Source organism: Vipera berus (assembly GCF_964194415.1).
Source record: "Vipera berus genome assembly, chromosome: 2".
NCBI classification, from domain to species: domain Eukaryota; kingdom Metazoa; phylum Chordata; class Lepidosauria; order Squamata; family Viperidae; genus Vipera; species Vipera berus.
The window spans coordinates 152,355,087-152,380,425 of record NC_138203.1 but is presented as its reverse complement, the minus strand read 5'-3'; the positions used below and the strand labels follow the sequence as shown (position 1 = coordinate 152,380,425).

Here is a 25,339-nt window from a genome sequence, read left to right as displayed (position 1 = left end):
TGAGTACTGAGTAAGATAATCCACAACCTACAAGAACAAAGAAAATAGAATCACCCTGTACTGAGGGCCTACCTGTCCCTTCTCAATTTCCAGGACTTCCTTCTTTGACCACTGAGTGGATCTACTTCCCGTTTAAAAACATACATTATCTGATAGGAAAAAGGAAAAGAAATAATGAAAACAAAGCAAAACTGAAGTAACAAGCTTCGGTTTCAACCACAGCAAGACTAAGTGATTTTGGGTGTTAGGGGCTCCTGGTTCTTGAGACTTTCCACTTTTTGTTTTGGATGGGGTTGTGTTACCCCAAAAAGAACCTGGGTGCAATTTGGAGGGGGTTCCTCACAGTTCCTGTTCAAGGAACAAGCGGTAGCCATCCATCCCCCTAAGGGCCTTTGCACAACTATGTGTTGTGTGCCAGATGTGCCTGGTCCTGGACCAGGAATCCCTGCTCAGAGTCTCTCATGTCTTGATCATACACACCTCTCCTTTGTGGGATGCACTGGTTTCCAATCTGCTTCCAGGTGCAATTCAAGAGGCTGGTAATAACTGACAAAGCCCTTCATGGCGCGGAACCAGGTTATTCGAGGTATCTTGTCCCCAGCCAGGTTCCATCAAGTCTTCTTCTGTCCTGGCTCTTTCTCTGTGGAACATCAAGTTCCTCCAGAGCTCAGACTGGCCTTGACCCTGTTGACTTTTCGCATGCTCTTAAAAACGTGGAATACGGTAAGAGCCGGTGCAGCGGCTACAATGACTGTTATGGAGATGATTGCCTTAGCTATGAAATTTTGATTTACGTTCTTATGTGGTCTTCTATTGTCTTTATTGTTGGATTGGTTTCCCGTTTTTAATACTGTTTCATTGTTTGTGAACCACCAAGGACCTTGAATTGAGATGAGCAGTTATATAAATTTGATAATAGACGCATTGTATTCAGCCTAACGAGGGCAGATCAGCTAGACTGAACAACTCCAAATCCAGCTGTGCTCATTCTATTAGTTTGGAGAGCATAGCGCATTGGATGGCTTTCCCCATCTGAGCTTTAAAGAAGCTGGAGGAAGTTACTCTATATATAAAAAAAACTTGGAACGCGCTTCCTCTGGAGAAGGACGGGGGTTTTACCCTTCTGCCCAGTTTCCCAGCCATTGGTTAGCATCCAGTACTAGAGTTACTGCTGGGAACAATCCCCAAATATATCACCCCAAACATTCAGGAAAGAAACCCTGGGGGGGGGGGGGGAAAGCCCAAATGGAAAAGAAGGGTTTGTAGAGTTGAAGAACCTTAAGGCAATCTGTTTCCTCAGTGAAGAAAAGACATAAATTAGGCGGGGAAAGAAAGACCCTGTTTTAGTTGCCGGGAAGAATCCTCTATGTTAGGAAGTACTCTTTCTCTGTACAAGGACAGCTGCATGAGAGAGACTACTGAGCTGTAGGTTAGCAAGACCTTTCACACACCACGAACGATGCATGAAAACCATGTTTTCAGACTAAATTAATTTCAGACTAATCTCTTCCAAAAGATACCTGCTGTACTTTGTGATTTGCATGAGCCTCACTCACTCAAGCTTGTTCCACGGTTCGTAGGAGGGCCATCACAGCCTGGTGAGATGCAGGCTCAAGTTCTCACTTGAGCTGTGATGGGTTCCAGAGAGGTTCCTGCCTCCCAAATCCAGTTCCTGAAAAGGGTTTCACATGGCCTCACATATGGTTAACTCCCAACTCTGCTTCCTGAAACGGACGGGGGTCTAGCTTCTGTAAACCCTTTGCAGAACAGAGCACCGGCATACCCCTTGTGAGGCTTTTCTAAAGGGAGGTTGCGTACCTGCTCTTGCGTGGAAATGTAATCATCGATGAAAGGAACGCCCTCGTTGGGACCCTGCCCCCGGACACACGTGATCCTGGCCACTGACATCTGACTGGGTTTGATCGTGGATTTGGTCCCGTCACTGCGAAGCTCAGCTTCCTCCTATCGCAGATGATTAAAGGGTGAATAGATGCTGCCTGTGATCAAAAGGCAGTATGCTAGATCCAGAAATCTTATCTCTTGTCCTAACGTGCAAGGCCTACCTCATTGAGGGTGACAAACTCAGCATCCAGTCCCACCAAGTCTCCAACCTGTGGCATTTCGCTCAGCATGAGGGGGATGAAAGTGGCGTGACATTTGCGCTGTTTGCGAGCAAGGGAAGCCTCGGCAAGCAACACGCTGGCTTCAATCGGGTTCTTGACTTGAAAAAGAAAACGAAATTTGACCGGTTGACTCACTCGGAGATTACACTCAGTATACAGAAAAACCAAAGAGAAAGGGAAATCCTATCTCGCTCAGGGAATGCCCCAGAGAAAACCTCAAGAGCACAACTTCTTCCTTTGTACAACTGACACTATTTTCTAAGAATAAGTTGATCACTCATACATAAAGGGCCTAAAACTCTTGAAAGAAACCCTCTGACGTCATAGGACTGACTTCTCTAGAAGAATTGAATCACAGAATTTAAAATAAGGATTTTATTTTAATAAGACAGATCCACAACAAGAGTAACTCAATCCTGAAGCCGGTCACATCGGTTCACAGTTCTAGAAACAAGCCAAATAGATTTCTGATGGAACATAAAAGGGCAGTTTCAGGACTCCACAATTGCCATTCACACCCAGTTCAATTCAAAATACATTAAAGTTAAGATGAAGAACGCCACTCCAGCTGCTTCTTGAAAAGCGGCCTTGCAGTAAATATCTGGACGTGCTGGTGTATGGGGAAGAACAGCTGCATAGCTACTTCAGCATTCATCTAAACACCCTCCAACAATTTCCATTTCACAGCACAACAAAAGTGTTTTGGCTAGCCCTGTTTTTTTATCCTAGACGTGACCTCCGTTTCCTATGCTGATGGGTCTTTTCATCTTATGACGATCGCTCAGTTTCTTTCACTTCCTCTTGAGAGTACCGCACCTCCTTGCAAAACATATTTACTTTGTTCTCTCCGTCTTTGGGGTGTTAACTTATGACCACCTCTCCAAAATTCCACCTTCACACTCACTGACCGTGAAGGAAGACAAGGCTATTTCTCCTCCCAGCTGTACGACACTATTATCTGATACTTCTCAGTGGAATTTCCATTTGGGCATAAAGGCAATTATGGGGAGGGGGAATCAAGGAGCGGGTGCCCAGTGATTGGTAAGGAAGGCTGAAAGTGAAGAAACTGAGGTTGTTCAACATGAGAACACAGGTCACTCCAAGCAGGAGAGAAACCTTTCCCCGCTCCTGAAGGTTTCATGTGCGTGTGCTGAATATGCACAAAATAGGCCCCTGAAAAACAACCAAGTGAGGACATAAAAAAAATGAGCTGGCTGAAAGCTAAGCTAGTCATATACCCCACTTGTTAAGCAGACAGAGCTATCTTTTTTTAAAAAAAAATGGAAGCAGGAAGGAAAGCTTATCTGCCCTGGTTGATAAGGAGAGTTCACGGGGCAACGTAAGAGAGGCAGGATCCTCTGCCACTCCAATTGGCAGTCTATGTGCCAACTAAGCCCTCTGGCCGATTAGCATGAATGTAACCTCTGGCTTTTCAAACTGAGTGTCGTGTCAAGTGGATTATCCATTTGGGGTGTTATTATTATTATTATTTTTGAGATACGTGGGAAGCAATTTTCTTCAGGCAGGAGAATGAGAGGGCCCAGAGATACAAACTTAATAATAATAATAATAATAATAATAATAATAATAATAATAATAATTTAAGGCCCTACATGGCATGGGTCCGGAGTACCTTAGGGAGCACCTGCTGCCGGCATCAACTTCCCTCCGCCCTGTGCGTTCCCACAGAGAGGGCCTCCTCAGGGTGCCACCGATCAGAGAATGTCGATTGGTGGCCCCCAGGGGGAGGTCCTTCTCTGTGGGCGCCCCGGAGCTATGGAATCGGTTGCCGGTTGAGCTCCGGATGGCGCCCGACCTCCGCTCCTTCCGACGCGATCTGAAAACGCATTTGTTTGAACAAGCCGGCTTGGCCTGATGGGGGGGTGGGTTGGGTTTTTTATTGTTCTTAATATTTGTATTTATTGTTTTTTACCTCGGGCATTATGTTTAATTCCTTTTAACTTTTGTATTTTTTGTATTTTATACATCTGCCCTGTTCACCGCCCTGAGTCCTTCGGGAGAAGGGCGGTATATAAATAAAATAAAATATAAATATAAAATATAAATATAAATAATTTAATTTGTATACCGCCCTTCTCCCAAAGGACTCAGGGCGGTGAACAGGGCAATAAATACTAAAATACAAAGATACAAAAATTAAGAAAAGATTAAACATAATGCCCTATGCAATACAACAATAAATTACAACACATTAAAAACAATAATAAAACCCAGAACCCATCAGACCAGGCCGGCTTGTTCAAACAAATAGGTCTTTAGATCACATCGGAAGGAGCGGAGGTCGGGAGCCATCCGGAGCTCAACCGGTAAATGGTTCTACAAATCCGGCGCACCCACAGAGAAGGACCTCCCCCTGGGGGTCACCAGTCGGCATTCTCTGACCGATGGCACCCTGAGGAGGCCCTCTCTGTGGGAGCGCACTGGGCGAAGGGAAGTTGATGCCGGCCGCAGGTGCTCCCTAAGGTACTCCGGACCCATGCCATGTAGGGCTTTAAAGGTCATTACCAGCACCTTGAATCTCACCCGGAAGACAACTGGCAGCCAATGCAGCTCACGGAGCAAAGGTGTAACATGGGAGTATCGGGAGACTCCCAACACAACTCTCGCGGCTGCATTCTGCACCAGTTGGAGCCTCCGAGTGGTCCTCAAGGGCAGCCCCATGTAGAGAGCGTTGCAGTAGTCTAACCGAGAGGTCACGAGCGCATGAGTGACCGTACGCAAGGCATCCCGGCCTAGATAGGGCCGCAACTGGCGCACCAGGCGAACCTGGGCGAAGGCCCCCCTAGTCACAGTTACTATATGATCTTCTAAAGAAAGCTGTGAGTCTAGGAGGACTACCAAGTTGCGGGCCCTATTAAATCATAGTTATGTTCTGGATGAACATAGCTTCTTTCCTATACCTGATTTCACCTAATCAGTGTTTAAAACAGACAGGTGGTTTTCTAAATATATTAAAAAGGTAAAGGTTCCCCCGCACACGCGTGCTAGTCGTTTCCAACTCTAGGGGCCGGTGCTCATCTCCGTTTCAAAGCCGAAGACCCAGCGCTTGTCCGAGGATGTCTCCGTGGTCATGTGGCCGGCATGACTAGACGCCAAAAGCGCACGGAACGCTGTTACCTTCCCACTGTAGTGGTCCCTATTTTTCTACTTGCATTTTTACGAGCTTTTGAACTGCTAGGTTGGCAGAATTCTAAACATATTACTTGGACTCAATATTCTCACCAACCACTGTAGCTTACTGGGATCTATGAACCCGGCTGATGGCCGGAATGACATACTATTATTGAAATCACACACTATTCCGACTGTACCACCTTCAAAGCTACTTGCTCAATAACATCTCTCTCATCTAGAGGTACCTGTGTAGGGGTGCTAGCTGCTGGAGCTTCTGAACAAAGATTTCAGGTCAGGTAGTCCTCAACGTATGACTGGTTGCTTAGTGATTGATCAAAGTTACAACGGGCCTCCCTGGGTGTACTTATGACTTAGTTCCAAAGTTACGACAGCCACTCCCCACACAATCAAAAGGCCGCATTTCGCGCTCTTGGCAGCTGCCCCACATTTAAGGCTGTTTGAGGCATCCCATACTCACGTGACTGCGTAACACTACATTTTTGCCAAAAACTGGCATTTACTTCTGGTTTTCAAAAAACTGGCCCATAGTGAACAATACAGGGAGTGCAGAATTATTAGGCAAATGAGTATTTTGACCACATCATCCTCTTTATGCATGTTGTCTTACTCCAAGCTGTATAGGCTCGAAAGCCTACTACCAATTAAGCATATTAGGTGATGTGCATCTCTGTAATGAGAAGGGGTGTGGTCTAATGACATCAACACCCTGTATCAGGTGTGCATAATTATTAGGCAACTTCCTTTCCTTTGGCAAAATGGGTCAAAAGAAGGACTTGACAGGCTCAGAAAAGTCAAAAATAGTGAGATATCTTGCAGAGGGATGCAGCACTCTTAAAATTGCAAAGCTTCTGAAGCGTGATCATCGAACAATCAAGCGTTTCATTCAAAATAGTCAACAGGGTCGCAAGAAGCGTGTGGAGAAACCAAGGCGCAAAATAACTGCCCATGAACTGAGAAAAGTCAAGCGTGCAGCTGCCAAGATGCCACTTGCCACCAGTTTGGCCATATTTCAGAGCTGCAACATCACTGGAGTGCCCAAAAGCACAAGGTATGCAATACTCAGAGACATGGCCAAGGTAAGAAAGGCTGAAAGACGACCACCACTGAACAAGACACACAAGCTGAAACATCAAGACTGGGCCAAGAAATATCTCAAGACTGATTTTTCTAAGGTTTTATGGACTGATGAAATGAGAGTGAGTCTTGATGGGCCAGATGGATGGGCCCGTGGCTGGATTGGTAAAGGGCAGAGAGCTCCAGTCCGACTCAGACGCCAGCAAGGTGGAGGTGGAGTACTGGTTTGGGCTGGTATCATCAAAGATGAGCTTGTGGGGCCTTTTCGGGTTGAGGATGGAGTCAAGCTCAACTCCCAGTCCTACTGCCAGTTTCTGGAAGACACCTTCTTCAAGCAGTGGTACAGGAAGAAGTCTGCATCCTTCAAGAAAAACATGATTTTCATGCAGGACAATGCTCCATCACACGCGTCCAAGTACTCCACAGCGTGGCTGGCAAGAAAGGGTATAAAAGAAGGAAATCTAATGACATGGCCTCCTTGTTCACCTGATCTGAACCCCATTGAGAACCTGTGGTCCATCATCAAATGTGAGATTTACAAGGAGGGAAAACAGTACACCTCTCTGAACAGTGTCTGGGAGGCTGTGGTTGCTGCTGCACACAATGTTGATGGTGAACAGATCAAAACACTGACAGAATCCATGGATGGCAGGCTTTTGAGTGTCCTTGCAAAGAAAGGTGGCTATATTGGTCACTGATTTGTTTTTGTTATGTTTTTGAATGTCAGAAATGTATATTTGTGAATGTTGAGATGTTATATTGGTTTCACTGGTAAAAATAAATAATTGAAATGGGTATATATTTGTTTTTTGTTAAGTTGCCTAATAATTATGCACAGTAATAGTCACCTGCACACACAGATATCCCCCTAAAATAGCTATAACTAAAAACAAACTAAAAACTACTTCCAAAAATATTCAGCTTTGATATTAATGAGTTTTTTGGGTTCATTGGGAACATGGTTGTTGTTCAATAATAAAATTAATCCTCAAAAATACAACTTGCCTAATAATTCTGCACTCCCTGTATGTTTGCGTTATAACCACTGCAAAAAAAGTCATTAAAATTGGCTCGGTCATGTGAGTGGCCTGCTTTACAACCACCACTATTTACGACCATGATGGCCAGACTCCATTAGGGACCACGTCTATGTCATTAAAATAAGTTATAAGAAAGTTATCTGGTACTTGTTTAGGAATGCCAGCAGTCATCCTTCTTATATACATACATATACAGAGGGACATTATAATCCTGCCCTAATATTATTGGACACCTGGGTTATAAGACATTAAAGATTCTCATCATGGCTGAACCTGGTTTTCAGGTTTTAAGAAACAGCAACTCTTATTTCTTGCTACCTTTGTAAGTGCACTTCTACATCCACATACACTCACTGTGTAAATTGTACTTGGAGTGGAGGTTCCTCCGCACATAATAAAGAATAGCAGGCACTTTCCAACTCATGTCAAATTGTACAGCCTCGCACTGTAAATCCAAAGACAGACAGGAAAAATCAGATAAGACAGAAGTGGGAGAACAGACAGATAAAAAATGAGTTCTGGAAGCTTGCTGGAGCTATTTTTAATTAAAATTTTAAAAAAAAGTGGGGAAAATTAGTCCAAAATAAGAAATGTTGACTTATAATTTTACCTCTCTGTGCTGACTCAAGTTCTTTAGACTTGAATGCAGAATGTTAAGGAAGTTTCAGCATGGATACAAGCTATGACTTGGACAAATCAATACCCACATTTGTTTATCCATGGCAACAGTTCAGGGCAACCCTAGCTAGGTTGTAAAATCTAAGATCCTAAAGAAGAGATTTCAAATTTCTCGGCAGGGGTGGGTGGGTGGGGTGGGGTGGGTAAAGAAGGGGGCACAGCACAGCGTCTTGATGCATATTTCCTGGCACAGGGCATATACATTACAAAATATGCCTTATAAATACATTACATTTCTTCTGTAGTACATTACATGTCTCCAAGTAAAATAAGTTGTTTTATGTCCACCTGACTATAAAAGACATTTCACGTACCGTCTTTAATATACAACTCAATATTGTTTGCAGGGGGAAAAAATGTAACATAGAATATGATGCCTCAGCTAGGCTTTCAATAAAACAAGAGATTTACAGAAGCTTTAAAACAAATATCAATTCTCATTAATACGGAAATATGCCTCGAAGCACTCCAATTTATGTAAGGCCACTTCTAAGGATACGCTCTTTCAAATCTATTCAGTTCTGATCTCCATTTTATGTCAAAACACTCTATAACATCCAAGCTATCTAGTTTTAAAAACGCTTGGAAAGTCAGTAACTTGGTATAAATATTCATCTCTATTTCTGTGACGTGTAGAAAAGCAAGAGCACAGAATAGAAATCATCATCATATCCTCACCTTATCCACAGGCTCAATGAGAAAGTCATTAAAAAGATACCACTGCTGATGCGTGACACCCTTTAAGAAAAGAAAGTTATTATTATTATTATTATTTATTGAATTTCTATACCACCCTTCTCCCAAAGGACTCAGGGCGGTGTACAGGGCAATAAAATACAATGTACAAAAGTTAAAAGTAAAATTAAATTAATTTAGCCCTAACAATAAAGTTATGCGTTAAATACAAAGATGTTCAATCAGTGAACATCTACAATCAGATGCAATAATATCCTACAATTAGGTGCAATTTAGCCATTAAAAGCCCCTTCCTTTTAATAGGAATTGACAAGAGTCAGTTAGAAAGATCAAGAAGCTCTGCTTTTTATTAAAGGACTTACCTCCTTTCTTTGATGGTAGGTCTCTCCAACTTTGATATGCCCCACAAGGCTGCCCCCAGTCCGGGAATCCAGAATATGTACAACTGTTGCCATGAGGTCATAGACATATGTAGATTCTTGGTCTTCCAACATGCCCAACTGCAACAAGAAAGACAGTTCCAGACGTGGGCTAATTTTCTGTGTGGCTCTCACACAGTTGTACATGGTTTTAATGCACCGGTGCATTTCCCCCAAACAAAGAGGAAAAGTGCGCTATTTTTAGTACTCCTGAAGCCAACTCCCTGGATAGTTCACCTCCAATATGCAGCTAGCCTTTCCAGAATCTTATATCTTACATCAGTGTAGCACAGGGGTCTTCAAACATGGCCCGCTGGCTGAGGAACTCTGGGAGTTGAAGTCCACGAGTCATAAAAGAGCCACATTTGAAAACCCCTGGTGTAGCAGAACAAAACTTGGAGTCTAACCTGTCTTAATTTGTTCACTTATCTTCACTGTTTTCTCTCCTGTTTCCATGAATTGACAAAACGATTTAACCTGATGAACCTTTGCTCTCTGAGAGCTGACTCAGAGTAGATGAATGCAGACAAATATATAGGCAGGTAGTCCTTGACTTACGACAATTCGTTTAGTGGCCATTCGAAGTTACAACGGCACTGTAAAAAAAAAAGTGACTTATGATCATTTTTCACACTTAAGACCACTGCATCATCCCCAGGGACACGGGAATCAGAATTCAGATGCTTGGCAACTGGTTCGTATTTATGACGGTGGCAGTGTCCCGGGGTCATGTGATCATCTTTTGTGGCCTTCTGACAAGCAAAGTCAATGGGGAAGCCAGATTCACTTAACAATTATATTACTAATGTAACAAGTGCAATGATTCACATAACAACTGTGGCAAGAAAGGTCGTGAAATGGGATAAAACTCACTAAAAAAAAACACTTAGCAACATAAATTTGGGGCTCAGTTGTGGTCACTAAGTCGAGGACTGCCTGTACATATGAGAGGTTTGGCTGCTGATGGTTCCCCACATGCTTCTGCTTCATGTTTTCATTTATCTGGACTTATCCTGCCTTCCGTTAACCATCAGCACTACTGCTGTGATATACCTCAACTGTTAGCAGGCAGATGAGGGCCAGTTTATTTCTCCGTGCAACCTTTGTTTCTGATACCTCTTGCAGAGGATCAGACCAAAATGAACTTTACGTCTTTTCATCCCACTGCTAGGAATATTCAAATAATTTTGTACTGGATGTATAATTATTGTCTTTAATTTATGTTAGCAGAGTAGAGCGCTGGATGCAGTTTCTCTGCATTTTCCTGGGATTAAGTCCCATGGCAGGTCAGTGGGAATGGCTTCTCAGCACACAGACCTGGAATGGATTGTACAGTATGACGGGAGCAGACTGGAAGAAAGTAGCAACAGCAATAAGACTTATATACCGCTTCACAGTGCTTTACAGCCCTCTCTAAGCGGTTTAGAGTCAGCATTTTGCTCCCAACAATCTGGGTCCTCATCTTACCAACCTCAGAAGGATGGGAGGCTGAGTCAACCTTGCGCCGGTCAGGATCAAACTGCTGGTAGTTGGCAGAATTACTGCATTCTAACCACAGCACCATGATGGCTCCTAGGAACTACTGGTAACATTTATGATGATTTATAACAGATTGGCAAACTATTGCAACTAATGATATTTCTCCATAAAACTGTGTTGTTTTAGGAAGACTGTTTTCAGGGAAAATCAAATATGAATTACTGTGTATATTTTCAAGCTGAAATCAAATCCCTGGGTGGCAGCTACATTCAAAGGTATCCTATCTTTAGTTTTATATATTTGAAAGTTCCTTGAGCCATTGTTTTCCATCTTGCTCCGGGACAGATGGAAGAAAAGATGCATCAATCCTGAAGTCTGCCTATCACCACCCTAATAATGTCAGAGACAGATAGGCAGGTGTAGATAACGGAATAACAGAATTGGAAGGGATTTTAGAGGTCTTCCTAGTCCAACCCTCTGCTCAGGCAGGAGACCCTATATACCATTTCAGACAAATGGCTGTCCAATCTCTTCTTAAAAACCTCCAGTGTTGGAGCACCCACAACTTCTGGAGGAAAACAATTCCACTGATTAATTGTTCTGTAAGGAAATTTCTCTTTAGTTCTAGGTTGCTTCTCTCCTTGATTAGTTTCCATCCACTGCTTCTAGTTCTGTCTTCAGTTGCTTTGGAAAATAGATTGACCCCCCCCCAATCATCTTTGTAGCAGCCTCTCAAATATTGAAACACCGCTGTCATATCACCACTAGTCCTTCTTTTCACTAGGCTAGACATACCCAAATCCTGCAATGGTTCTTTGTATGCTTTAGTCTCCAGTCCCCTAATCATCATCGTTGTTCTTCTCTGCACTCTTTCTAGAGCGTCAACATCTTTTTTGTATCACGGTGACCAACACTGGATGCAAACTAGATAATCCAATCACTTCCTTTTGGCTCAGTTCAGTCAATATCATGTGAGGCACTAATACCACTCTATAAAGCCTTACTAAGACCACACCTAGAATACTGCATCCAGTTTTGGTCTCCACACTATAAAAAAAGATGTTGAGACTCTAGAAAGAGTGCAGAAAAGAGCAACAAAGATGGAGGCTAAAACAAATGAAGACCAGTTACAGGGCATGGCTAGTCTAGTGAAGAGAAGGACCAGGGGAGACATAAGAGCAGTCTTCCAATATTTGAGGGCCTGTCACAGAGAGAAGGGAGTCAACCTATTTTCCAAAGCACCTGAAGGCCAGACAATGGAATAATGGATGGAAACTGATCAAGGAGAGATTCAACTTGGAAATAAGGAGAAATTTTCTGAGAGTGAGAACAATCAACCAATGGAACAGTTTGCCTTCAGAAGTTGTGGGAGCTTCATCACTGTAGGCTTTCAAGAAGAGACTGGACTGCCATCTGTCGGAAATGGTGTAAGCAGGTCTCCTGCTTGGGTGAGGAGTTAGACTAGATGACTGCAAGGTCCCTTCCAACTCTGGTATTCTATTCTATTCTAAATTGCCATTTCTCCCACATTGGTCTAAATAGCTCCAATTACCATGCGGAAAGAAGCTTTACAAGCTTTTATTTGCAAGCTGCCTTAGTATCTTTATGGTGGAATAAAAAACAAATAGTCTGAACTTGGTTTTTCCTGACGAGTTCTTTCTTGACACTGGGATGATTTAAGTATAGCTGATTCTCTCTGAAAGTGGGCAATGGTCCTATGCAACACAATCACCTTGGGAGCACTCACAAGAACTAGGACACCGAGAAAACATTTCACATTTAAGTCAGGTATAAGGAAAGTATTTTAAGGAAGTATTTTCTTGTAAACGAGAAATACTTTACGTCACTGCTTTCATCCCAGTTGTAAACCTCCAATTCCTTGTTCTTGGAGAGCTTCATCTTGATGGAGTAAGGAATCCAGATGTTCTTTAGCTCTTCAATGGAGGTGTAAGAGTGTCCCCCTTCAGCCATTCCTAACTCATTCCTGAAAGCAAAGCAAATGCCAATCAATATATCACAGAGGTGGAAGGAGTTATATCAGTGAACAGGATTGAGCACCGGACTGACTTTCTTTCTTTCCTCAAGCACCCAGTGCTACAAGCCAAAGAAATACAGCTGACTACTTCAGCAAGAAAAGGTATTAATTATCTCATCGTTTGTAATTACAATGGGCCAATTCCATAGTCTTTGTGTATAAGCTGCACTTTTCCACCTGCAGTATGATTGCAATTTTACTGCTTCAGGGTCTTTCTCTGCCCTTCAGTTCTGTATCTTGGTATAATTAAGAACATGGTAGAAGTGGTCAATGTGTTCAAAAAACAAGACTTATCATTAAGGAACGGTAGGGTCAGCACAAACTTTTAAGAAAAGTTAGGGATTCCCTGGATAGAAATGGTACTTACCATTCTCCAACTGCTATTTCTCTACTTTTGGGGAATTCCAGGCATCCCTTCTTCATCATCTTCTTCTTAAAAGCATACTGTCAAAGAAAGGATGAAGCTGAAGCACAGGAATCTAAATACGTATACCTTGAAATGCTTCTATTTACCATCGACTCAGGCGGATGTCACTAGATCAAGAGAGGAGGCCAGCCAGATATATACCTATGTTCTCCATCTGCTTCTCAACATGTGGTAAGGGGAACACATTTTATTTCTATTTGCCAATGCCACTTCTGGTTTAATCCCCAAGCCGCTGGCTCTTTAAGGGAGGTTGCACCATTTGGGTGGAGAAATTCTATGGTCAATTTCCCAGAACGCAGCTTGACACCTGAACACCTGAAGCTGACTTCCTTATTTTTGGTTATCTTAACAGAGGTCCTACCTGTAAAAACAGAGGCCTGAAAAATGGAGTGAGGATCTTGGAATAGGCCTGAAGCAGAGATGGTGAACTGCTTGACAATGCATTGTCCGATGCTGCCTAAGGGAGGGGATTGCACATAAAGAAAAGAATGGCAATAGAAAACAACGTACGTGTGCATCTCCCTACCTCAGCTTGCACCTTCCAAAATTCTGCTTCCTTGAAGCTGTTGACTTCACAGTTAATGACTAACACATCTGGCAGACAGCGGATGTTGCGCGTCTGGACCTGAAATGGCAGAGAGAGAGAGAGAGAGAGAGATGATGTGTAATACTGGGACAAAGGGACACATTTATTCTTTGATACTGCCGTTGTAACTTTATTTGGTAATGTCTAGTTATGGGCATGTTCTGATCAGACTAAAGATCCCTATTTTGATCTTTTAGCAGTTGTTGTTTCATAGAAAAACTGATAGCAGGAGCTGAAATTAAGGGAGAGGGAAAAATACTTTTCTTCTTCAAATTATCTACTTAATATTTTATCTTGAAAATCAGTTTACCATTGAGCTTGCCATAGGTACTTGAATCATACTTTGGCTTGGTCAGCTGCCAATCAAATGTACAATTTCTATTCTCAAAGCAGTCCCAGATAGTATGCCAAGTTTTCTATGTATCAGTGCTGCAAACCTCTTATTGCAGACATGTCAAACACAAGGCCCAGGGGCCGGATCAGGCCCGTGAAGTGGTTTCATGTGGCCCGTGAAGCCATCCTGGAAACAGTAAGGGAACGGCCCCCACTGCCTTGGCCTTGGCCCAGAGACCCTCATTCTGCCAGAGACCCTCAGATCTGTCCCACTCCTGCCCAGGCCCCCATAGGCACCCTTGATACGAACGATGTAGAGCTGGCCACGCCCACCCAGGCCATACGCATTCTAGCCACACCCACCCAGTAGGCCACGCCCACCCTGGCCATAGGTACTTGAATCATACTTTGGCTTGGTCAGCTGCCAATCAAATGTACAATTTCTATTCTCAAAGCAGTCCCAGATAGTATGCCAAGTTTTCTATGTATCAGTGCTGCAAACCTCTTATTGCAGACATGTCAAACACAAGGCCCAGGGGCCGGATCAGGCCCGTGAAGTGGTTTCATGTGGCCCGTGAAGCCATCCTGGAAACAGTAAGGGAACGGCCCCCACTGCCTTGGCCTTGGCCCAGAGACCCTCATTCTGCCAGAGACCCTCAGATCTGTCCCACTCCTGCCCAGGCCCCCATAGGCACCCTTGATACGAACGATGTAGAGCTGGCCACGCCCACCCAGGCCATACGCATTCTAGCCACACCCACCCAGTAGGCCACGCCCACCCTGGCCACACCCACCCGGCCCCCTGAGGGCAACCGCAATGCTGATGCGGCCCTCAATGAAATTGAGTTTGACACCCCTGTCTTATTGCCTCGGTCTATGCAACGCTTCCCTCCCTCGCTTACTGTGGGTTGGTACTTCTCGCAGTTCTCACACCAGGCCTGAGTGTTCTGTTCCAGACAAATACTTCTTTTTAATATCTGGGCAAATTCATAATCCATTGTTTTATCTGGGAAAGATGGAGGCACAAAAAGAAGGTATCTGCATTGCTGCAAAGTTTAGAATAGGACATCAAACATCACGAGTCTGAGATGCACAAGGAAGGAAATGGAAAAGCAGGTGGTATCAAGAAACAGTTGCCTAGACCAGTTGAGAAGCCCAATTCCAACAACTGTCTTCTCAGGAATCTTGAACCTGGTCACTATGAGCACCCTCCAGACAAGTAACAAAGTGTTTCAGGCCCACTTGACAAGGATCAAGCATATAGACAATTCACATCTATCCCTGCACGAGGCCTAGGAGTGCTCTAGAAGGAAAGAGGGCAGTTTGAAAACTGATTTTTCTCAAATTCTTTTTTTTTAAATATAAGCAACCTACGGTTAATTAATTGCTTCAGTGTTATTGAGATGATTAATGTATGCATATCACATTAAAACATAGTCTTTTAAGATTTGCTTTCCTATTCTTCTTAAAACCTCTTCTTTTTTGCATCGTGTTTTAAAGTTTCTGTGAAAGAGTGGCTTATTTAAACGTGTTTCCCCGAAAACAAGACCCGCCCCAAAAATAAGCCCTAGCCTGATTTTTTTGGGGGGTGGGCCTAATATAAGCCCTACCCCAAAAATAAGCCTGGGGGGTGGACGTGGCCAGCACAAGCAGTGGCGAGGGCATGGGGACCAATGGTGTCTGGCAGCAGCCGCAGCCCGTCGGCCCCTAGGCGCAGCGCAGGTAAGTCCAGTGTGGAGGCAAAGGCAGGGAGGCAGGCGATCCAGACGCGTCACACGCTTTTCGCCCAGAGGGAGGCTAGAAATGTCTGCTTGTGAATGGTGCACTTGGGAATGGAGCGATTAGCCCTGTTCCCTAGCACCCCATTTACAAGCAGAAGCTTCCAGTCTCCGTCATTTCTCTGTCCGGGCAAAAAGTGTTTGGGCGCCTATGGGGCGTTTGTAAATGGAGCACTCAGTTTCCAAATACCCCATAGGCACCCACACGTTTCGCCCAGAAGGAGGAATGACGGAGACTGGAAGCTTTGTTTGACTGCAAATGGGGCACCTGGAGACGGAGTAAAACACTTTCTAAGGGCCCCATTCACAAGTAGACGAAGCTGGCGGTGTCCTCCTGGGTGAAAAGCGTTTGGGCACCTATGGAGCACTTGGGGCAGCTCCACTCCGCCACCTGCTTTGCCTCACGGTGGCGGCAGAAGTGGGCTGGCAGCCATGCAGGCTCCTGCTGCTGGGAGATGAAGCAGATGTCAGGAAAAAAATAAGACATCCCCAGAAAATAAGACCTACTGCCTATTTTGAAGGCAAAAAAATACACACACACACACACACACACACACACACAAAGACCGGGTCTTATTTTGGGGGGAACACAGTATTTTTAATCAATCTGGCTAGTTCTTGGATCTGTTTGATGGATGAGTGTGGTAGAAATTATTTAAATTAGGGCAGACAAACTAGTCTTGATTACTCCTGCAAGCTAAACATATTTTATCTAATTAATCGCTCACTCAATCAGGCTATTGTATTATGCTTTAGAAACCCTACGACTGAGAAACCAAAATTCTTGTTTCAGTCATCCTATGAACTTAGTATGTTTCCTTCAGCCCATTTATATTTTTTTCAACGTAAAATGAAAAGTATCGTTATAAAATGCAACAGGGTTGGTTTGAGTAATAAGGTAAAAATGGCAAAGCACATGAGATAAACTGCTACAGAAATTAAATAACAGAAGGTCCCCTTTTTGTTACCCAGCATTTAAATTAGGACCAACCAAACAGATTCCAACAACTAAATATCTGAGATGCGGTTTGAGATGTTAAGATTTATAAAGTTGAGTTATTGAAATGAGTGAACATAGGAGATGACCAGGCTCAGCCCAAAGGAAGAGGTCAAGCATGTCATCAGTCTCAAATCCCCTTGTGCTCAAAAGAGATCTAAGCCCAACCCACTTTGAATTCCACTGATTCTTATCTATTGTAATTTACTTTTGACAGTTAGTAGTTCAGATTCTTGTAGAGAGCAGTAGCACGCAATAAACTTGTAGTCATTTGAACCGCCTTGCTTCCTAATTTATTTATTTATTTATTTTTAATTACATTTATATCCCGCCCTTCTCCGAAGACTCAGGGCAGCTTACAAGCTTAGCAGTAGCCTTCATTCTATGTATATGCCTGCTTGTTAGGGCTTTCGCCCCCCCCCCAAGCGGCATTTTTACAAAGTCAGCTTAATTGCCCCCAACAATCTGGGTCCTCATTTTACCTACCTCGGAAGGATGGAAGGCTGAGTCAACCTTGAGCCTGGTGGGATGCGAACCTGCACTAATTGCAGGCAGCTGGTGTTACTTAAGGAGGCATCAGCCCACTGCTCCACCAAGGCTCTAATGTCTTGTGCCTGACAGAATAGCCTATAACTTTTTTTTAACAACTGCCTTTGATGCTCCAGGAATATTTTTATTATAGTTTAAAAACTTTTAATCCAATTTTTCTCTAAAAGATAGGGGTTCAGGCACGATGAATCACAAAAAAAGGTAAGTTGGAAAACCTCAAGCAGTTCACATCTGCTGTCCCACGTTCCGAGAAAAGACAAACCCAGTTCCATTCAGCACCATTTGTCATTACATTACTTCCGAAACTCCATACCATTGTTTTCAGGATAAGAGAGAGTAAAGAGGAGAGTAGAAGAGACTCGGACTGTCTCTTTGCCACAGCGGCACATGCTGCAATTCTCCACTTCACAGCTGAAAAGCTGCCCGATGACGGAGTCCCCGGAAGATCCAAAGTTGCTAGAAGAAACACAACTAGATCAGTAGAGAATGTGATGAGATGATATTCAGGGGCACAAGGCCAGGGCAGACAGGTCGCTCAGGTTGAGAAACGCCTCAACAGCCTAATTTAGAGATGTTGTTTAAGAAACAGATGCAGAATATATTCTATCATCAGTACACCGGATGACTCATTTTTCTTTCTTGACTGTACTTTCAAATGAATAATTATTCCATGTAACACTGACCCTTAAGGGTTTTTTTTCTTTTTCTGAAGTACAAAAAGCAGATGAAGACCAAACATGGCAAGTACATCGTTAACAGCTGTCCCACGCAGAGGGTTTATTACCTGCTGCCAATGCCCCGGTAAGCCTGAGGGCCCTCCTGCTCCTGAGTCTCCTGGTGGAGCTGGGTCAGAATGAATCTGTTCCAACTTTGAATCAACCGACCTAAGTTCATCTTCCCTGTAGCTTCATCTGAATCAGCCAAGATCAATCCCAAAGCAGCCGCTTCTGGGATGGTGCGGAAGGCACGCAGAAAGTTACTCCCCTGAGAGAAAGGGAAGAGAAAATTATGTATCACAATAATAAGCAATCTTAAGCCATGTCAGCTCTTGAAAGACTACGCTCAAGAACCCGCTACACCAGGGGTCCTCAACCTTGGCAACTTTAAGACTTGTGGACTTCAATTCCTTTGCTGGCTGAGGAATTCTGGGAGTTGAAGTCCACAAGTCTTAAAGTTGCCAAGGTTGAGGACCCCTGCTCTACTCTCTCTTGCAAGCATGCTTGGCCTGACACCCCCTACGTTACGAATCATGTGGAAAGGACATGAAATTGAAGCTAACTGTTATGGAATTTATTGTGCAGAGGTCTCCTTGTGCTACCAAAGAGTTGCACAGACAAGGAAGGGCACTGAGAGCAGTAAAAGTCACACACAGAAATACACTGAGTTCTAAAAGCAAAAAGTATTTTACTTTGAGGTGGTGTAAAAACAAAAATGCACAGTCAAAAATAAACAGTCCAAGTCATACACAATAGCAACAGTCCAAGGAGTAATCCAAACTACAAAGTCTTCTTACCGGTCCAGAGGTCAATACACAGTTCAGGTTTACAACAGTAGTAAACCAACAGCAGAGCAAAAACAGTAACAGTAGAAAGCAGTGAATTCAGAGAGAGAGAGAAGCTACGTTCCTAGCTTCCTCTTATGGCCATGAGAACACTTACACACCCATTGGCCAATTAACAACTTAAAGACATAGCATTATGGTTAATATATTTTCAACCCAACATTGTAGGCTAACACCATATGCCTAACATTCTCCCCTTTGGGTAGAATAATATATAACTCTTACAATCTTATGCACATTCTTTCACAATTAACATTGTGTTTCACAGCACTTTGTACCTTCGTAAAATGGTCTGCAATATTTACATCAGATGGACAATACTCTAACTGTATTAATTTATCTTTGACACATTGTCTGACATTTAAATAACGAAGATCAGTATGTTTAGATCTTGTTCTTACTGCAGCATTATTAGCCATCTTTATTGCAGCTTGATTGTCCTCATACACAATAAATGGATCATTTACATTTAAACCCATATCTAACAATAATTGTTTGTACACTAGCAGTTCTGTACATAACACTGATAGACATGAAAATTCAGCCTCCATTGTAGACAAGCTTATGTGTTTTTGCCTAATGGACTTCCATCCAATCAAAGAATCACCCAACATTACAGCCAACCCTGAGGTAGATTTACGACTGTTTGAATCAGAGGCAAAACTCGCATCTGCATATGCAGTAAGGATTAACTCACGATTTGGCTCTAGATATAACGAGTAGTGAATAGTTTGCTTCAAATACCTTAATACCCGTTTAGCTGATTGCCAGTGTCTAACAGTTGGATTATTGTTGTACCTAGCTAATTGATTTACACAGTAAGAAATATCAGGTCTAGTCCAATTACTCAGATACATAAGACTTCCTATCAAAGATTGGTACATAGTCTTATCAAATACAGGACTCTCAACATTAGTGTCCTTAATATCCATAGCCATCGGAGTTTTTGCTGGTTTACACATTTCCATATTGTATCTCTTTAATAACTGAGATATTTTACTGGCTTGCGACACCTTAAAACCCCTATTCGTTTTCACAATATCTAACCCCAAATAGTGGCTTATTTCTCCAAGATTTCTAATTGTGAATTTATTTTGCAATCTTGAAATGATAGTTTGTGCTTCTAACTCAGTTTTTGTTATTATTGCAATATCATCTGTGAATAATAAAATAAAAGATAATGCTCCGTTGTGTTCCCTTCTAAACAAACAAGGATCAGCATTACTGGCTACAAAACCTATTGCACTTAACTCATTTACTATACATTTGTTCCACTCATAGCCTGATTGTTTCAATCCATAGAGGCTTTTCTTTAATTCCCAACAATCATGGTCTCTATCACTGGTCAATCCTGGTGGTATTCTTAAATAAATAGTATGTTGCAATGGAGCATGTAGATATGCAGTTTCAACATCTACATGGTTAACCATATATTGGTTTTTAGCCGCCCATACTAAAGCTGCTCTTAAAGTAGTTGCCCTTAGACTGGGTGCAAACACCTCGTCATAATCCTCAGTAGTTTGGGCAAAACCTTGTGCAACCAAACGTGCCTTATGGGTTATAGTTCCATCTACTCCCTTCTTTATTTTATATATCCATTTACAACCTATAGCTTGCTCACCAGGTGGCAGTTTTGCTTTCTGATAAACCTTAAGATTCTGCAAAGACTTCAACTCCCTGTTCATTGCAGCTTTCCATGATGCCTGTTCCATTTCAGGATACATCCTGATCTCATCATAGTTAGAAGGTACTGAACTAACTTGACATATTAAACTGGCTTCATAGCGATCAGGTGGATGTCTGATGCGCATTGAACGCCAAGGAATTACAGGGCTTTGAGTTTCTGACTCCTTTCCTTCCTCTGATTCATTTTTTATCTCCCCTATCTCCTCTTCATCTTTCATATTTACAGGAGATGTATTATCATTACTAGTTACGTTATCAGAGGAGTCCTCAAACACTAGAGGATCAGTATTAACAGTTACTTGCTCTAACCTATCCCAACCAACGTGCTCAAGGAATTTTGCACTAGCACTGTTATATACATTAGTTGTGCCTCGTTCCCAGAAACGATAGGATCTGTGATTAGCTTCGTAACCTACGAAGTATAATTGCCTAGCCCTATGTTGGCCTTTACTCCTGAGTTGTGCAGGAATGTGGACCCAAGCTGGGGTGCCAAACGTGTGCAGGTAATCAAGGTTTGGTCTTCTACCATGCCATATTGTATATGGTATTTTACCAGTAGAAGTATTAACAACTAAATTCAGAACATGGTTTGCACATTTTGCTGCCTCCCCCCACAGTCTATCTGTTAAGCCAGAATCTTGTAACATGGTTCTCATCATGGCTTGTAACGTTTGCCCACGTCTCTCAACAAAAGCATTATGTTGAGGCCTATAAGGGGCTGAATGTTTATGCTCAATGCCAGCTGATTCTAGCATATCAACAAAACGCTTATTTGTAAATTCAGTACCATTATCAGTAATTATGCACTGAACCTTTCTCTTTGTTTTTCTCTCCACGAACTTCAGCCAGTTTGCAAATTGTTGGAAAGTATCTGCCTTTGACTTAAGCAGATAACAAAAACCATATCTAGAGTAGTGGTCCAATATACTTAAAATATAACAGGATCCTCCTAAACTTGGTTTCATGGGTCCAATTAAATCAGCAAACACAACTTCCAAAGGAACAGTTGTTTTGAAGCCGTTTATCCTGTTTGCAGGAGTTGCCTTGCTCTTTTCCTGATTACAGGCATTGCAATTCAAATACTTACTACATGGCTTCAGTTTAACTCCCTCTACTAATTCCACTGTTTTACGTAGTGAGTTAAAGTTTACATGCCCTAACCGCCTATGCAATAAATGTATACATTCATCATGTGGCTTCTTGTTCTCACATATTGAGTTAGCTTTAACTGTACTAACCTGGTTACTTGTGAGAACGAATAAACCATTTTTCAAATTAGCAGTTACACAGGTTCCATTCCTCTCAATAGTGCATTGCTCCCCTCTGAATGTTACCACAAACCCAACTTTAACCAATTCCCTTACAGATAACAAGTTGAATCTTAGTTTAGGTATATATAACATAGGTAACTGTTCATTAATGCATGGACAATAGGAATTACCTTCACCAGAGGCCTTCATCCTCCAACCATTGGCCAGTGAAACATATTGGTTGCTGTTTTTCATATTAACAAACCTCTCTTTCACTTTAGTAATGCATTGTGAAGCCCCACTATCAACAACCCACAATTCATTGTTTCTGGATGTTGGTTCACCAGAAATAGCCAAACCAATGCCCTTCTTAGCCTTCCCACTGCTATTCACATTCTGTTTTTTACCCTTTCTACAGAATTTGGCTATATGCCCTCTAGCCCCACAAGAATAACATTTCTTGACGTTGTAAGCAGTGGTGAATTGCTGCTCCTCTTGTGGCTGTGTCTCTCTCAGCTGGTCTCTGTCACGCCTCCTTCTGGACTCTTCCAGCAATCTCCCAGTAATATTAGTCAATGTCAGTTCCTCTCTGGTCAGGACTTCCAAAGAAGAAACATACTCATCATAACTCTCATCCAAAGATGACAGAATAATGTAGACCTGATGCAACTCTGAAAAAATCAGCTCCTTTTCATGAAGCTCTTGAAAAGTTGCCTTCATGTAATTTAAATGGGTCAGCATATCTCCATTCTTCTGCAGACGAGTCCTAAACAGCTTACGTGTAAGGTGTATATGTGCACCCACACTGTCACGAACATAAAGCCTTCGCAAAACATCCCAACACCTTGCAGCAGACTCCTCACCACGAATATGGACAAGCTGCTGGTCATTCAGTGTTAGTCCAATAATGCAAAGAGCTTTCTCATTGCTACGTTTAAAGTTGTCTAACTTCTTTGCATCCTCTTCGTCATCTGGATCCCAAGCAGTAGTATCTGGTGGGTTATTTACAACAGCCCATAGTCCTTCCTTGCGCAAAAGCAAGCAGCATTTCGTGGACCAGGAAACATAGTTTGTCCCATCCAACCGGGTTATCCAGGAGATGCCTGACAACAGTTCCTGTGCCATTTTACACCAAATACAAACTCAGCTAGGAATACTGTGTGTACTAACTCTCAGTACAGGCCTGGGCCCATAACCAGTGTTATGGAATTTATTGTGCAGAGGTCTCCTTGTGCTACCAAAGAGTTGCACAGACAAGGAAGGGCACTGAGAGCAGTAAAAGTCACACACAGAAATACACTGAGTTCTAAAAGCAAAAAGTATTTTACTTTGAGGTGGTGTAAAAACAAAAATGCACAGTCAAAAATAAACAGTCCAAGTCATACACAATAGCAACAGTCCAAGGAGTAATCCAAACTACAAAGTCTTCTTACCGGTCCAGAGGTCAATACACAGTTCAGGTTTACAACAGTAGTAAACCAACAGCAGAGCAAAAACAGTAACAGTAGAAAGCAGTGAATTCAGAGAGAGAGAGAAGCTACGTTCCTAGCTTCCTCTTATGGCCATGAGAACACTTACACACCCATTGGCCAATTAACAACTTAAAGACATAGCATTATGGTTAATATATTTTCAACCCAACATTGTAGGCTAACACCATATGCCTAACACTAACCAAAGGTGAAATTAAACAGTGGGAACAGCATCCATACCTGGGTCATACCTATTGCACAATATGCTGCTGAAACTGAACACAAGCTGAATTGGACAGCTTAGACCAGGCATGTCAAACTTGTGACGTCATGTTGACTCAGGTTGACTCAGCCTTCCATCCTCCCGAGGTAGGTAAAATGAGGACCCAGATTGTTGGGGGCAATTAAGCTGACTTTGTAATAATGCCGCTTGGGGTGTGTGTGAAAGCCCTAATAAGTAGGCATATACATAGAATGAAGGCTACTGCTAAGCTTGTAAGCCGCCCTGAGTCTTCGGAGAAGGGCGGGATATAAATGGAATTAAAATAAAATAAAAAAAAATAAAATGTGACTTATCGTGGCTTTTTCCTCATTGCCAGCAATGGGGTGGGCGCGATTTTGGCGTGACGCATCCAGCCTGTGGACTGGCAGTTTGACATGCCTGGCTTAGAATGAAAAATGAGAAAACTCATGACTCATGACATCCCTGTAGCGGCACCGATAGGTTATACCTGCCCCGCAGCAATGGAGTCAGAGAGCTTTATTTCAAGTCAAACAAAGAAGAAAAGTATGCGCTGGTTGATTATATAGAAGATAACCAAGAACAAGCACTGAAGAGAGTTAAAAACTGGAACTTAACGAAAACCAAACATGAATGTCAAAAGCATATGATAAAAAAGTGAAGAGAATGCTGGCAAGAAAAACTCTACAAAGGCAATTCCCACAAAAGAGTGAGGGGAAAGGGGATAAAGATTAAACCTAGCAATAGCTTACAACTGGAATATTACCGAAGCCTTGAATTTGGCTCTGCAAAAACAAGCAGTTCAAACTAGTACAATCAAGGCCAGAATTGAAAAAGTGCCAAACGATTCAAAGAGCACAACAGGCAAAGTAGAAGAAACAGTAGGCTATATCCTCGATTCATGCAAAAAGATTACACAAACTGATTATAAACAACAACAAAACACAGTTGCCAAAATGATTCATTGGAACATCTGTAAAAATGATCACGAGCCAGGAATGACAAATTGGTGGGAACGTACAGACAAAAAAATAGTTGAAAATGAGCAAGTTAAAATACTGCAGGGTTTCCGAATACAGAAAAAGTCTTGACTAATAAGGCACCAGATTTAACTGTGGTTGAAAAGAAGAAAGCGTGAATAACTGATACGGCAATAGTGCAAGACAACAAACAGAAGACAAAAAAATTAGATAAGATCACAAAGTAACAAAATCCGACAATCAATTTTGAAAGACTGTGGCATAAACTGGCCATCAGCCCAGTGCTTATCAGCACACTGGTTGCCATACTAACTAATATTAGATGCATTTGACAAAATTTCCATCTGCCAAGCGCAAAATACCACACTGCTTGGATCCGCACGTATACTATGCTGATACATTTAACATCCTAGGGTTCTTGGGAAGAACGCGATGCATAGAAACACCCACACCAACTAAAAAAGTAATCGTTGTTAATTTCACATGTTAACTATGTAATTTATCAAGCTAACATTCTGCCTGATTTCCAACAATTCTGGGTGACTCACAACAAGCAAACAAGTTACAAATAAAAGCAATAAAAGAAAAATAATGGTTTATGCACGACAGCCCAATAGAAAGAAGCCAGGTGCCTCACTCTCCCTTGCCAAATGCTTAGGTAAAGATCCAGGTCTTCACCAGTCTTCTGAAGGATGTATTATGAAGAAAGGAGGGCAGCTGAAGGAGGTATATGAAGAAAGAATGAAGGAGCAGAGAAGAGGAAGACTGGGAAAATTATC

At 42.5% G+C, this 25,339-nt stretch overlaps 1 protein-coding gene across 1 annotated transcript in view; it reads right to left on the bottom strand.

Annotated features, from left to right (window-relative positions):
* PAN2 (poly(A) specific ribonuclease subunit PAN2) overlaps positions 1 to 25,339 on the bottom strand; it is a 46,980-nt gene that overhangs the window by 4,588 nt on the left and 17,053 nt on the right. The window contains exons 12-23 of the mRNA XM_081318984.1: positions 18,155 to 18,354; positions 17,684 to 17,826; positions 14,949 to 15,052; positions 13,654 to 13,752; positions 13,068 to 13,144; positions 12,508 to 12,649; positions 9,130 to 9,267; positions 8,750 to 8,809; positions 7,748 to 7,838; positions 2,064 to 2,221; positions 1,819 to 1,962; positions 73 to 149 (exon numbers count right to left, since the gene is read on the bottom strand). Of these exons, the coding sequence (XP_081175110.1) occupies positions 73 to 149; positions 1,819 to 1,962; positions 2,064 to 2,221; positions 7,748 to 7,838; positions 8,750 to 8,809; positions 9,130 to 9,267; positions 12,508 to 12,649; positions 13,068 to 13,144; positions 13,654 to 13,752; positions 14,949 to 15,052; positions 17,684 to 17,826; positions 18,155 to 18,354 (1,433 nt within the window). The remainder of the gene's footprint in view (positions 1 to 72; positions 150 to 1,818; positions 1,963 to 2,063; positions 2,222 to 7,747; positions 7,839 to 8,749; positions 8,810 to 9,129; positions 9,268 to 12,507; positions 12,650 to 13,067; positions 13,145 to 13,653; positions 13,753 to 14,948; positions 15,053 to 17,683; positions 17,827 to 18,154; positions 18,355 to 25,339) is intronic.